The sequence below is a fragment of the Bufo gargarizans genome, chromosome 5 (assembly GCF_014858855.1).
Source record: "Bufo gargarizans isolate SCDJY-AF-19 chromosome 5, ASM1485885v1, whole genome shotgun sequence".
In the NCBI taxonomy this organism is placed as follows: domain Eukaryota; kingdom Metazoa; phylum Chordata; class Amphibia; order Anura; family Bufonidae; genus Bufo; species Bufo gargarizans.
In genome coordinates this window covers 450,486,934-450,502,561 of record NC_058084.1, presented here as the reverse complement: position 1 = coordinate 450,502,561, position 15,628 = coordinate 450,486,934, and the positions used below count along the sequence as shown (strand labels likewise).

General features: G+C 46.5%; 1 protein-coding gene across 2 annotated transcripts in view; it reads left to right on the top strand.

Annotated features, from left to right (window-relative positions):
* Positions 1-7,574: 7,574 nt before the first annotated feature.
* Positions 7,575-15,628, top strand: part of VIM (vimentin) — a 107,695-nt gene continuing 99,641 nt past the window's right edge. Inside the window, exons 1-3 of one of the 2 annotated variants that reach the window (XM_044295671.1) lie at positions 7,575-8,225; positions 9,092-9,152; positions 15,365-15,460. In XM_044295671.1, coding sequence (XP_044151606.1) covers positions 7,666-8,225; positions 9,092-9,152; positions 15,365-15,460 — 717 coding nt within the window. In that variant the 5' untranslated portion in view covers positions 7,575-7,665. The remainder of the gene's footprint in view (positions 8,226-9,091; positions 9,153-15,364; positions 15,461-15,628) is intronic. The other variant, XM_044295670.1, reaches the window with a different exon arrangement.

Sequence of the window (15,628 nt, the reverse complement as noted above, 5' to 3'; positions counted from 1 at the left end):
GACGTCTGCGATCCGGACCAAATGGAGAAGAAAAGGAAAGTGAAGAACTGTAATCAGTGGAGACGTCACCGGTAAGTCACTTTATTAGAAAGTAGAGTCGTTCTAATAATTGATTCTGGGAGTGGGGGTGCGCTGTGCCTTCTTTTAAAAAAAAAAATATATATTATGACTCTATCAATCTATCTAATATATATTATCGATCTAATTGTCTATCTCATAACTATTATCTATCTATGATGTATCTATCTATCTGTCTATCTATCTATCCTAATTTATCTCCACTTTTGGCTCTCCCCTATACTGGGACAATACATACAGTGGATATAAAAAGTCTACACACCCCTGTTAAAATCTCAAGTTTCTGTAATATAAAAAAAAATTAGACAAAGTTTTTTTCCTTCCACCTAAAAGATTTCAGTTTGTTTTTCAATTGAGTTGTACAGTTTATAGGTCACATTAACGGTGGAAAAAGTTCTGAAATGATTTATCTTTGTCTAATTTTTTTACAGCACAGAAACCTGACATTTTAACAGGGGCGTGTAGACTTTTTATATCCACTGTACATAGCGATCTAGTCTAGATATTTTATAACTAAGAGCTGAGGACTTTAATAACCTCTCTTCCTGCGGGGTGTCCCTGTCTATGGCTGCGTGTTGCTTTATCAGTGCCGCACATGTGTATCTTGCTTGGGTGTTGATCATTTTTGGCACTGCAGCGTTAGAACTGTGGCTTCACTCCGTGACCAAGTCTGAAAGGAGCTCAAGCCAAGAAACCTGAAAGATCTTCTCAGCTTTCCATTATGCGGACAGACATTGAAAGCAGTGTCTCTGTGACGGGCACAGGACCTCACCTGAGGTTTGCATGTAATGACCTTGGTGTAATGGGGATGAAATGAAATGATGGCACGTTTCGGTGAGCCTGTGCATATACACAGCAGGCGATCTGAACAAAAAGAGGTGCAGCATGAAGTATAGAAGCTGGGTGAAGGAGTTATGGATTCTATTACAGCTTCCCATAGGTTGTTCCACACTTTCCCCAGCTTCCTAAATGGCCTATTGACCATCAGGTGGAGCTAAGCACAACTCCAGAACTTATGATGACAGGAGCTGGCTATGGTCCATCCATGTCCAAGACAAACCAAAGAAAATGTCATGCAGCCCCTCATAGTGCCAACCACAGTTACCCTATAAGACTGGTAGCCATACTGTCCCTAAGGAGTGTTAGCTGCAGTTCTTGCCCCATGCAACCCCCTGTGTACAAGCCATAGAGTTTCCCCCAATATCTACCAGACACAGTGCTCCCACCAGCGTAATGCCACAGTACCCCCATATCAGTATAATAAGAGGTCCCACATAGCAGTACCATGACTGCCAGCCACAGCGCCCCTTCCATGAGTACCAGTCACAGTAATCATTTACTTGCTCCCTGCTCGAATGCAACTTTCTAATTTTGACCCAGTTATAGGAGGAACAATGGCCCTGGCACTGCACCAGTTACAATGGGCACTATTGCTACGGTCTTCATGGCTCTAGGCATTGTGGCTAGAATCGTTGCATTGAACAATATACCTTGGTAGCACGAGAAACCAAAGCACCATCTCCATTAAAGGGGTTGTCCGGTCTTGGCGTTCACAACCCCTATGGTCCCCCCTGTCCCTCTAAACTTAAAAAAAAAAAAACACACTCACCTGTCTGCACTCCATTCCTGGCCACTTCCAGTCCCTGCAAGACCAGGAAGCGGCTTAGTCCTGTTACCGCTGCAGCCAATCATTGTTGCAGCGCCTTGAACCATCACAAAGATCAAGCCACTGTGACAGTCTGAGGGCTGTGATTGGCTGCGGAAGTCCTGCGGGGAACTGAAGCTGGGACTGCTTACAGGAGAGAGGGGTTTTTTATGCTCAGGAGGACAGGGAAGGACCACAGGGGTTGTCAACTCCAAGGTCGGATAACCCCTTTAAAATGATGTCCTACCAGACCGATACAGCGGCGGTTATGTGTAGACAGGGATGTGGTTGGTGATCTGAATTCCCAGAAGGCCTTCATAACAACAATGTATACGGTACTTGACATAGGTAAAGAAATCATCTACACCAGAGATGCTCAACCTGCGGCCCTCCAGCATGTAGGCTGTCCAGGCATGTTGGGAGTTGTAGTTTTGCAAAAGCTGGAGGGCTGCAGGTGGAGCATCCCTAAACTACACGGAACATAAGACACATAATAAATGGGAAGTGATCCTCTGACTATTTCCATCCCTACATGGTGGGTTCACACACGGTATCTTCAAGGAATTGTTTTTCCTGGAAGCTTCTTTCTTTCCATGGTTTCACATAATATAAGCAAGCCGCTCTTTACAGTGACTCTCTACTTTAGCCGTTGGAGGTCTCAACTGGAACTTTTTTTTTCATCGGTGCCTCTACGAAGGTGCAGTATGGTCACGTTGGCAGTAGGGGGGCCTCCCAGGGCCCATGGCCAGAAGGGGGCCCACAGCTATTTCTTCACTTACATCACCCCTTAAACACCACCAGAAGGCTAAAACTTTTCATATGTCCTAGAAACGTACCAGTAGTTTTCATAACTGAGGGCGCAGTCTATTGAGGCCCCCACTGCGAACTTAGTAACAGAAGCTACCATACTATAGCCAGAACTCAGCACGATGGCACCCAACAGACCCTCAACTTATCATGGGGTTCCATCAAGGTTTTTTGATGGGTACATTCTTGCCTTCAAATCTACAGCGGTTCAGAACACAGCCTTGAGCCGCAATGTGAACAAGGCCCTACAGCATGCTGGCCTCTCTTGGCGGCACACAGGACAGCTGAAGATGATCTGATCACATTCTCTGGGATACCAGTAGCGGAAGTGAGATGCCGGGTCACAGCCCAGCCCTGAGGCTGGCGTCACACGTAGGTTTCTGTGGCAGTTTTTGATTCAGTTTTTGAGATACTATAAAAAAAACAACCTCTCCGCCAAACCCCATCACCACCAGTTGCACGGTTGTAAATTGGACATTTAATATATCAAAATTAAAAATATTATTGCAAATTATAATTCTAATAATTAAAACAATGTGTCTAAATATGCTTTAAAATGAAACCTTCATTGGTCACAAAGGCAATTCTGCAATAATTATATCAATTGGCAAAAAAAATGTTATTTAAAAAGCAAGCATTTACAGGGATGCTCAACCTGCGGCCCTCCAGCTGTTGTAAAACTAGAATTCCCATCATGCCCTGCTGTCGGCTGATAGCTGTAGGATGTCCGGGAATTATTGGAGTTGTAGTTTTACAACATCTGGAGGGCTGCAGGTTGAGCATGCCTGCTGTAGGCTGTCCGGGGATGCTGGGAGTTGTCGTTTTTCAACAGCTGGAGGGCCGCAGGTTTGGCATCTGTGCACTTTCACATTCTAAAAACAGCGAAACTATGCCTGGCACTGAGGACCCAAAATATCCTGGACCATAAATAATGCGTTTTCCTACCTTTATATTAACAGCCTGTCCTCAGGATAGGCCATCAATATCTGATAAACACCCTGCACCCCCGCCGATCAGTTGTCCTGCAGTAGCTCCGGCAGTGGAACTACACAGCGCCATCCATTGTGTAGTGGACAGAGCTGGTTACTGCAGTACTGCTCCCATTCACTTCCATTACAGAGACAGAGCTGGAGGTGCAAGGTGTCAGACCCATTGATGGAACACTGATAGCCTATTCTGAGGATAGGCTATCAATATAAGGGTCCATTCACACGTCCGTAGTGTATTGCAATTGCAGATCCGCAATACACCGGGCCGCACATGGCCGGCACTAAATAGAGAAGTCCTATTCTTGTCCGCAGCTGTGGATAAGAATAGTACATGCTCTATTTTCTTGCGGCGTTAAGTGTGCTCTCCGCATCCATTCCGTCCCCATAGAGAATGAATGGGTCCGCACTCGTTCTGTGTGAATGGAGCCTAAAAGTACCGGAAACCCCCGTCAGTGCATAGCAATCAAAAAAGTTCAAGTGATAAGGGCTCCGCGAGTGCAATTTTTAATTTTTATCATGGCTGTTCCAGGTCACTCTCTGCCCATCCCATCATAGATATTCACAGGAAAGCTGGCTACATCCTGATGTCAAGACCCCTAACATTTTGTCACGTCAAGAGACCCCCATCCTCTATTAACAAGTGGCTCCAAGGCTTGGTAGGAGGTCAGCTGAGCAGCAGGAACTAATTAGTATAAGGATATTTTCCTCTAGTGGGCCCCAGGCTATATATGTGTCATCCATAGATCCCCTATAACAGTGTCCCTGTGTAAATAGTTAATGACCCCCAATACAGGGGGTGGGGTACGGCAACTGGTGTTGGAATGGCAGCTGGGCCCGGTGCTGTCACTGTATTCTATTACACCGGGCCCCGCTCACTGTAGTATTCTTATGTAACGTGTAGACATGGGCGCTTTGTTAGACTATAGAAATCCTCTGCAGCAGTAGCGAAATCCCCGTAGTACTCACTTGAAACTCCCGTAGCAGGGCGGCAGCGTAATGTCACTCACTATGTCACGCACCTGCTCCTCCCACTTTATGAATGAAGCAGGCGCGTGACGTAGTGAGTGACGTTACGCTGCCGCCCGGCCTGCCCGAGCCGCTCGAGTGCGGACCCATTCACTTCAATGGGGCCGCAAAAGATGCGGACAGCATCTGTTGCTCTGTTCGTAGCCCCGCAAAAATGATAGATCATGTCCTATTCTTGTCCGTTTTGCGGACATGAATAGGCATTTCTATAATGGGCCGTCTGTTCCGTTTCACAAATTGCGGAAGGCACACGGGCGTCATCCGTGTTTTGTGTATCCGCAATTTGCGGACTGCAGAACACGGCACATTCGTGTGCAAGAGGCCTAATAGTGATGTCTTCTTATGTGGCAGCAGAGCCTTTTAGACCTCTTGAGACCCCAGATGTGACTGCTACCTCCACCCCTCCTACAGCTATGCCCCTCTCTGCCTCCGCCAGCATGTTTCTTGGTATGAAACCACTTGATTTATTTTCAGAATATGGGTTCTCTCCACTCCGTCTCTCCGGTGGTAGCGGTTACTAGCAGTGAAAGTCCTACCCCTCATTAGTCATGGAAACTTCTAGACTGGAATTGATGGGGGAAGGTATAATCTCTACAAGTATTGGATGCACATTTTAGAAGTTTTTTTTTGTTGGAAATCCTCCCAAGATTTTCCCGCGCTGTGGTGAGGAAGGAAATGGCTGATATGGGATGTCCCCACAATACGAGGCTGCCACGCCTCAAGTCAAGTCCAGATGTAGAAGCTGCGCACTTAACCATTCAAGGCACACATCGGCCCCTAGTACCGCGCTCGCTTGTAGCACACCGCTGTTTCCTGCTGTGGTTTTACAAAGAAATCTCTATATCTGCTGCAGTCCTCCAAACATAAAAGACTGCGATAGGTGTAGTAAAGCTGAGTTTGTCATTTGCACTGCAGTGTGGTATCTGTGGATCTCCATGGCGCTGTAAATATACTGCATTTGTGGATCCGCAATACACGGGCAACATTCCGTTGTCATTCCGCATCACGGATGCGGACCCATTCATTTCAATGAGTCTGCAAATCCAGAGATGCGGAACGGAACACTACGGAAGCACTACAGAGTGCTTTCTGGGGTTCGTTCCGTGCCTCCGCACCGCAAAAAGATAGAACATGCTCTATCTTTTTGCGGAACAGAGGGATCGCGGACCCATTCAAGTGAATGGGTCTGCGATCCCCATGCGCCTGCCCCACGGAAGGTGCCCGTGCATTGCGGGCCGCAATTTGTGGTTCACAGCACGAGCACGGGACACCAACGGTCGTGTGAACGAGCCCTTAGGCTGTGGATTTCCACCACTGCTTTCACCTTTTACAATGCATACCATCAAATTCCGGACAAATCTGCATGCAACGCACAGTGACAAATCCGCGTCAGAACTCCACTGTGGAAAGTCTCGCAAAAAAAAGTTAGTGAAATGCTATGAGTAAATTCATCCCTAGGGTTCGACCACGTGGCACGTCGGTGGCTCAGCTGCGCTGTGGTTGTATACCGTGCGGCTGTACAGGATCTAATTAAACTAATGAATACTGCATTGTTTGAGCGGTCTGCATTGTTAATGGCCGCATGGCTATTAACAATGCAGAACGACTAAACAGTGCGGTCCTCATTAATATAATTAGGGCCCACTGCAGCCAAAATGGCCGTGTGGTACCCGACAGCAGCCTGGCCGCGTCGCAACTGCCACAACCGCCTCGTACCCTTACTCTTTTGGTGCGACCCATTCATTTTAGTGGACAATCCAGGAGTGGATCCAGGGGGGCTCTTTGATTTGATTCCGGTAATTAGACCCCGTCCACCAATACTGGGTAGCTCCCAAATTATCATAAGCAAAAGATACAGTCCACAAGGAGTTAAATGACAGATTCAACTCTGCTACATCTGGATGTGGCTAATGAAATTCTCATGTGTAAGGGAGGATGGGTTGTGCATGGAGTGCAGACAGGGGCTGGACCCAGCTGCTGAATGCCCCCTGCTCCCCTCCTCCCCAGACCGGGCTAGCCCTCTCCCTGGGATCCTTTGTCTACAGGGCAGCATAGGTGGGGGGCGCTTAGTGTTCCTAAAATGAAGACATCCCCCAGCCTCTACTGATATATAACCCATGTCTGGGGGTGACTGTTAACCCCCCACTCAGAGTATAGCAGGGGATACTCCCATCTCACAGAGGAAACTTTTTGTCATGTTGCCATGGCGATGAACACCCTGGATATGACCTCATCGCGGTACAATGGGCGTGAGGCAAGCTTTGGCAAATAGCCCACTTGCCAGTTATTGCGGAACTACAAATGCCAGCATGCCAAGCAGCTAGACTACACATACCAACTACACATACTGTGCCATTCTTGAAAAGGTGTTACTTGCATGGCTTACCATGTCCCAAGCTGGGACTACAAATCCCAGCATGTCACATTGGTATTGTTTATCCGTTGTGGTGAAGCTGGCGAGAGGCAGCGTCTGCCAAAGCTTGGCACCGTATTCTAGAGCTCTTAGACTATGTTCACATGGGACTGTAATGCTGCAGATTTTCAGTTGCGGACTGTCGCGCCGAGTTGCACCGTACCAGTGGGTTTTTAAAAATATGCAGTGTAAATCGACCCGAACCATGTCAGTTTGCAATGGAGAGGGCGCCATTTTGCCGTATTATCAGTCACGTGTTGTTGTACTACTGATCCCAGCATGCACATTGTGGTGTCTGCCCAAAACTAGCATGGCATTCTGCAGGACATAGCTGTTATTCTGTGTGCCCCATTGCTCCCTCCCAGATCTTGGTAGGTTTTTGCAGTTTTCTTTGGTGCTTGCAGAAGTTTTAGAAAAAAAAAAAAAAAAAAGTTTTGCAGAAGTTGAGCTCCCTGCCAGGAGACAAATAACGATGCTCCAGCTCTGAGGTCCTGCCCCGAACATTTCTATTGGCTGTGGATTAGTCAAGGTCCTCATGAAGCAAAGCACATTGGTCGCCTGTGGCATCACTCCTTCCCCCCTGTGCCGTTATCTGCAGTATAAATACCAGTCTAGATGCCAGCCCTTTCTTCTGCTGAAGCTCTGGCTGGTCTTCACAGGGGGACCACTGCATTGCCACTGACACAAAGGAATACCAAGCACACACCATGAGCACCACCAAGTCTTCATACAAGAGGCTCTTTGGGGGGAACCCCAGATCTAGCTCTTCCGGAGGTCGCTATGTCACCTCCAGCAGCAGGTACACCTTGGGCAGTGCCTACCGCCCTGCATACAGCAGTGGCGGTGGTCTCACCAGCAGAGTGGTCTACACAACTTCATCTGCCCCTTCTATCAGCAAATCTTCCTCTGTCAGGCTGAGGAGCAGCCTCCCTCCAGCCAGGATGTCCGACAGCGTAGACTTCTCCCTGGCAGATGCCATCAACTTGGAGTTCAAAGCCAACAGGACCAATGAGAAGGCCGAGATGCAGGAGCTCAATGACAGGTTTGCCAACTTCATCGATAAAGTTCGATTCCTGGAGCAACAGAATAAGATCCTTTTGGCGGAATTGGACCAGCTGAAAGGAAAGGGGACCTCCAGGGTGGGAGACCTATATGAAGAAGAAATGAGGGACCTCAGGAGGCAAGTGGACCTTCTGACCAACGAGAAATCCAGGGTGGAGGTGGACAGAGACAACCTGGCAGATGATCTGCAGAGACTCAGAGAAAAGTAAGTTCTTGGCACTGATACAATGTCGCACCTTTATAAATATTTAGGTCTTGAGATACAAAGTTTCTTCTTGCGCCACAAAATTACTTCTTTGAGTCGTCAGAGTGACTCAATTTCATAAACTGTGGCCAAAACGGGGGAAAAAAGGTTTCTTGCCAAAGAGAAGTTGAGGTATCTAGGTCAGGTTTGTGCTGACCATGGAGGGTTAATGTTTTTGGCTTTGAACAAGAGGCAGTTTATCCATCAGGGGCGTAGATTGCTGGTCCAGCAGAAAAAAAAAAAGAAAAGATGAAAAACTCCAGCCATGCAGGATAATAATTAGGGCCGCGATCCCAGTGGTGTCAATGGTGAGGGAGATCTTGGCTGCAAAACTGTCTGGTCTCCAGGTCCATGTCTGGATGGGTGTGGCAGGTCATCCAAACTGAATGGGGCCTGGCTTCCAGAATGATAGAGCAGAAATAGTTTCAGGCTGGAAACGCGCATGCATTTTTTCGGACAAAGTATATTATGTTTGAATCTGCTCCTGGCTTTGGCTAAAAAAAAATGCATGTATAGAAAATGCCTTTATATGTATTTCCATCATCTGCTACGTTCTGTAGACATTAGAAGCCCATGAGAAATAGTTCATCCCGGTATCACATTGACTAACTCCCCTCTGCTACATCTGAGTTTATATAACTTATTTCGTCAGGGACAAAGGTTCAGCCCTAGCCCTGTATCTAAATACCCTGTTGGTGCCCCGCTGGCAGTCCGCATCCGGAGCCCCTAGCTACGCCCCTAGCTGATGTGACCTCATTTTTATGAACTACTCTCCAGAATAATTTATATATATATATTATTATTTTTTTTGCAACTTTCAATTCTAGGCTGCAAGACGAAATCATTCAGAAAGAAGACGCTGAGAGCAACCTGCAGTCATTCCGACAGGTTTGTGGCTTTGCAGATGTGATACTCAATAACACCCCCAGGAAATGCTGCCTGACACTTCTTCTTTCCTGTCTGTACCATCCTGACTTTTCTCTTTAGAGCCCTCTAGTGGCCAGAAGTATAAATGAAATCATTTAAAGGAGCCCTACCCTTTTTTACTGTATAACATATTTCTGGAGGTTCTGAGCACTGGAGATAGGTGTCATAAAGTCGTTATCCAGGTGGCACAGGTTTTTGCCACTTTTTGGAAAATTACTATAGTCAGGGGAGCTTAGCCTTAAAATGGATGGTAATGGTCTTGCACTCATCTCCACAGGAAAATATATACTTTAGGCCTCTTGCACACGACTGTGTGTCCCCCACTGGCCGTATTGCGGACACCGACTGTGTGCATTCCGCATCACAGATGCGGACCCATTCACTTCAATGTGTCCACAAATCCGGAGATGCAGTGCGAAACGGAAGCAGTATGGAGTGTTTTCGTGATGTTCCGTTCCGTGCTTCTGTTCCGTAAAAAGATAGAACTTGTCATATCTTTTTGCGGAAAGGATGGATCGCGGGCCCATTAAAGTGAATGGAGTCGCGATCCGCATGCGGCTGGGCCACGGTCGGTGCCCGTGCATTTTGGACCCCAATTTGCGGTCCGCAGCACAGTTCGTGTGCAAGAGGCCTTAGTGTCCCTTTAATAAGGGTTGTCCAGTAATTTAATTAAACCAGGGATGCCCAACCTGCGGCCTCCAGCTGTTGCAAAACTACAACCCCCAGCATGCCAGGACAGCCTACAGCAGGGCATGGTGGGAATTGTAGTTTTACAACAGCTGGAGGGCCGCAGGTTGAGCATCCTTGAATTAAACCATTTCTGGCAGTAGGGTATAATCTAGATCAGGCTTCCCCAACCTGCCACCCTCCAGCTGGATAGCCTACAGCTATTAGGGCATGCTGGGAGTTGTAGTTTTGCAACAGCTGGTGGGCCGCAGTTTGGGCATCCTTGCTCTAGATGATTATTATACTATATTATATGCAGTAAGTGTGATGTCCGTTTGCCTCTTTTTGTAAATTTGATGTATATTTCAGATATATTTTGCCCCTTTGCATTATAAAATTTCATTTTTTTTATGAGCATAAGGGTATATTCACACATTGCAGGTTTTCTTGCAGAAATTTCTGCGAGTGTCTCATTCATCTGAATGGGTCTTGCAGAAATCCACGTGCTGAAGTGGTTGCAGACTGCAGATATTTCTGCTACAAGCGGCAGCTTGTGAATAAACCCTTAGATGACTCTGGGATCTCAGCTGCCACACCCAGCCTCCTTCTAAGGCCCCATGCACACGGCCGTTGTTCACAGCCGTGTGCGGGCCGTGGAACCGCGGCCTGGATCCCTCCTGAGAGCAGGAGCGCACGGCGTCACTGGTTGCTATGACGCCGTGCGCTCCCTGCTGCCGCCGCAATACAGTAATACACTGGTACGATCTATACCAGTGTATTACTGTACTGTGCCGGCAGCAGGGGGCGCACGGCGTCATAGCAACCAGTGACGCCGTGCGCTCCTGCTCTCAGGAGGAATCCAGGCCGCGGTTCCACGGCCCGCACACGGCTGTGAACAACGGCCGTGTGCATGGGGCCTAACTGGTGCATATGATACTGGCATTTTTTGTTATAAAATCCCTTTAAAGGGACACTCTGGCCAAAAAGTGACACATTTTGTTGTGGGTAGTCCAAGGCCCGGGGGGCGGTCCATGACTAAATATTAAATGCATGATCACTTATACCTAGTAGAGAGGATGGGGTGTGACAAACTCAATCCTTTGGTCCCTGCATTAGTTATAAGGAGGATTTGGACTTTCTTCACCCCGAGATTCTGTCCAGCTGAACCAGCAGTATGGCCGCCCCCCTTTTTTTTTTTTTAAGCCAGCAGGGGGCCACCTAAACTCTGGGTCCCCAACTCAGCCCCTGTTAAAGGGGTCGACTCACCATAATGAACCCTTTTATAAATGAAGGCGGCCTGGGTCAGGCTTCGGAAGTTGCATCCATCTTTATATTTCCCATGTGATGCCCATTCCATGTAATACAAGGGCAGGCCATGTCTACCAGGGCCACTGATGGTTGGGGGCTCATTGAGTGGGGCTCACAAGCAGGGGTCATGTCCTCTCTGATTTCCATATACCCTAACTGGTTATATATGGGACAGATTTGGCTCTTTAGTCCATCAATCTATTTTTTTCCCACAGTCTCAAAGTTATATTTCGGACTGAAAACAAGTAGTACACCTAACGCCCCTTCCCCCTTTGCTGCAACGTCCATGACCCCTAAGCATTCAGTTCTTAGCTCTATCCCGCTCCCACACAATAGCATCCACTTGTGGGGTCCTTGAACGGTTCTTAGACTCGGTGGTCATTCTCATTGCTTCACACAAGGAATTATCCCCCATGCACAAAAGTATCTCCCCAGCACAGAGGCCGGCCATAGAGCGACAGACCCATCTGTTTCCTATGCTGACGAGCCCTGCGCTTTCCCACGCCTTCACTGTGGAATGCAGATCCGGGAACTATACCAATAGCCTAGAAGAATGGCTGGCTTTGTGGGGTTTTTCGCTTGCAGCGTTTGATTATGTGCAGGAGACTGCATTTTCTTTATGAATATATACATTATTTGATTCCCCGTGTATTCTGTCGGCAGATGAGCGGGCTTATTACAGTGCGCTTTTCTTCAGGAGAAAGGATCGCGTAGATAAAAAATAAATATTAAGTTGTGCAATCTGGAGATAGCTGATGTGGCATCGGGCCCCGCCCACAGCGATGCGTAACCACTTCCGTATTCATAGATTTCTTTTTGCTCAAATTCATAGTGTAAATGAGTTGTTAGTCTCGTGCCCTTCAAGCTATTGGGATACTACAACACTCATCATTCTGGGAAAAAAATATATATGCACACATTTATATAGAGTGACTAAGCAGGAACATGCGCCTTAGAAATGTCTAAGTTGTAGTCTGGATTGACGAAGATATATTAGGTTCAGGTTCTGATCATGGTGTGCTTGAGGGTTAAAGTAACATACATACATCCTGGTGGGCTCGAGGGTTAATGTAACATACATACATCCTGGTGGGCTCGAGGGTTAATGTAATATACATACATCCTGGTGGGCTCGAGGGTTAATGTAATATACATATACATACACCCTGGTGTGCTCGAGGGTTAATGTAATATACATACATACATCCTGGTGGGCTCGAGGGTTAATGTAACATACATACATCCTGGTGTGCTTGAGGGTTAATGTAACATACATTCATCCTGGTGGACTCGAGGGTTAATGTAACATACATAAATCCTGGAGGGCTCGAAGGTTAATATAATATAGATACATCCTGGTGGGCTCGAGGGTTAATGTAATATACATACATACATCCTGGTGGGCTCGAGGGTTAATGTAACATACATACATCCTGGTGGGCTCGAGGGTTAATGTAACATACATACATCCTGGTGGGCTCGAGGGTTAATGTAACATACATACATCCTGGTGGGCTTGAGGGTTACGGTAACCCTCACCCTGCCTCTATACCGCCATGACCAACTTAACCCTCACCTACTGTGTCCTTCTCCCATACCATGTAGATTGTAAGCCCTCACGGGCAGCGCCCTCTCTCCTTCTGTACCAGTCTGTAACCCGTCTTGTTTATGCTTAGTGCAATTGTCTGTATTATGTATGTGCACCGCTTATCACATGTACAGCGCTATGGAATGAATGGTGCTTTAATAATAATAATAATAATATATACATCCTGTAGAACAATGGTTAGATTAGTTGCTGACACATTTGGTGGCCGCAGCATTTCTCCGCACACAGGGGTCTTTGAGATGTGGTCTTTCATATGTAAAGACTTACTGACATAAGAAGGGGGAATATGTAGATAATTGGGGGGGGGGGGGGGTCTCAAAGTCACAGTCGGGGCAGATAATTAGTCACCATTTCCAATGCTGAAATCTTTCAGTGTGGAGAGAGGACAGAAATCTGTGCTCTGTATATATGGCTGACATAAATCTTGCAGCACTCTCCGCCTTAAGATTCTATACTTGTGTGCCTTGGTAGAATACTGATAAGACCTCCTCAGATGTCTTTAAGAGGACCCATCACCTCCCCTGTTTTAGAAGATACTTATATTCCCAGGTAATAACAATTCTGGAGCATCTTTTCCTAGACACATGTCATTCCTCTGTTATTTCCCCTTAAAATGTATTAATAATTTAAAGAGGACCTTTAACATGCCTGTTTTATTAGTTTCATGGATTCCACATATAATACCCATTCTGGAGCATCTATTCTTATGTCTCTATGTTGTGCCATTCCTGTATTATTTCTACTAGAAGTTATGACTGAATTGCTAGCAGTCTGCAGTAAGGGCACAAAGGGGGTGGTAACCAGTTGGGGGGGTGTGCCTGCACAGACTGACAATGGCAGCACTGATTGGATAGAGTCAGTCTGTGCAGGGACACGCCCCCAACTGGTTACCTCCCCTCTGGACCCTTACTGCAGACTGCTAGCAAGTCATTCATAACTTCTAGTAGAAATAATACAGGAAAGGCACAACATAGAGACATAGGAATAGAGGCTCCAGAATTGTTATTCCATGGGGAAAGGCATGAAGCTACTAAAACAGGCATGTCAGGAGTGGTGGCAGGTCCTCTTTAACAGAAAGGTGTTACCAGTTAGGTGGGGTGTCCCTACCCAGTGTAAAACCGTCCAGTCATTGCTGACCATACTATAATATGCTGAGCTACATCCCCTTCACAAGGAAATGGTAACACCCAGTTACCATTTTAATCAAGAATGTCTAGGAGTAATAACAGAGGAATTCATGGTTTTGATGATGCCACCAGACTCTAAGATCAGTTTATGGTCCATTCGGAGAAGCTCTGGGAGAAACCAGCTTCGATACGAACCAGTAGACTATTTTTTAAGGTGGATCCCATTGATATGATGGATTCCCTCTGCCAAAATCCACAGGCCACCATTGCTTCACATTGTTAAACAGGGATTAGTCCAATTTTTACTCTTCCAGTCCTTTGCTTTCTCTGTTATTCCTCCTGGAAATGTAAAAATAAATTCAGTATTGTGGGTTAATAGTAACTATTTGTATTCCCCATGCAGTAATTATTCTGGAGCATCTACTCTTATAACTGTATATTGTGCCCTTCCTCTATTATCCCTGCTAGAAGTTTATAGATAAAGGTCCATCTGGGTGTTAACAGTTGGGGGGTGTCCCTGCACAATGTGATACTGGCAGCACTGATTGGATAATGTCAGTCCGTGCCGGGACACCCCCCGCCCCTTCCCCCATCTAATAACATCCAGTAGTTGTATCTTTATTAATAAACTTTTAGCAGGAATAATAGAGGAACGACACAACATAGAAAAACAAATACTCCAGAATTGGAATTTCATGTGGTGGGCAATTATTTACAGACATGTCAGCGGGACATGTGCCTGCATAGTCTGACAGTGTCCAATTTGTGCTGACTGTGTAAGGACGCACCTTGACCAGAAAATGTTACAAACTAAGGGCTCATGCACACGAACATATTTTCTTCCCGTGTCTGTTCCGTTTTTTTGCAGACCGTATATGGAACCATTCATTTCAATGGGTCCGCAAAAAAAACAGAAGTTACTCAGCGTGCATTTCGTTTCCATATATCCGTATTTCCGTTCCGCAAATAAATAGAACATGTCCTGTTACTGTCCGCATTACGGACAAGGATAGGACTGTTTTATTAGGGGCCAGCTGTTCCGTACATACGGTCATGTGCATGAGGCCTAAGGCAAATTTAGATGCTTTCTATACCAGGGATCGGCAACCTCCGGCACTCCAGCTGTTCTGAAACTACAACTCCCAGAATCCACCTTTATGGGAGTTACAAGAACAGCTGAGTAAGTTTGCATGCTGGGAGTTGTAGTTTCACAGCAGCTGGAGTGCCGAAGGTTGCTGATCCCTGTTCTATACAATAATCTCCAAAGACAACGATGTGTGTAGGAGTTCAGGGCTGGAAGATGACGCCGCCCTGCAGTCCTAGCAGAGAGCCACCGCCTGAGGCCAGAGGCTCAATTTGCCTCATGTATGGTGCGGAGTTGCATCTTGAAGTATTACGTAATAAATCGATTCTGTAACTCTATAAAATATGTAATAAGTTAGAGCTTTTCGTTTCTTCCTCAGGATGTTGACAATGCCTCTCTGGCCCGTATCGACCTGGAGCGCAAACTGGAATCTCTGCAAGAAGAAATTATTTTCCTGAAGAAGTTACATGAAGAGGTAAGTCCAAGAAATCATCGTGAAAAGCTCCCAACCTATAGTGCAAATGAAGACCTGTGATAGTTTGCCATCGCTCAACCCACTCATGACTAATTCCCTCACCCTCCAAGTTACCATAACATTGGCGATTCTTAATGGTGCTGATATGTTGTTTTTAGATCTTCCTAC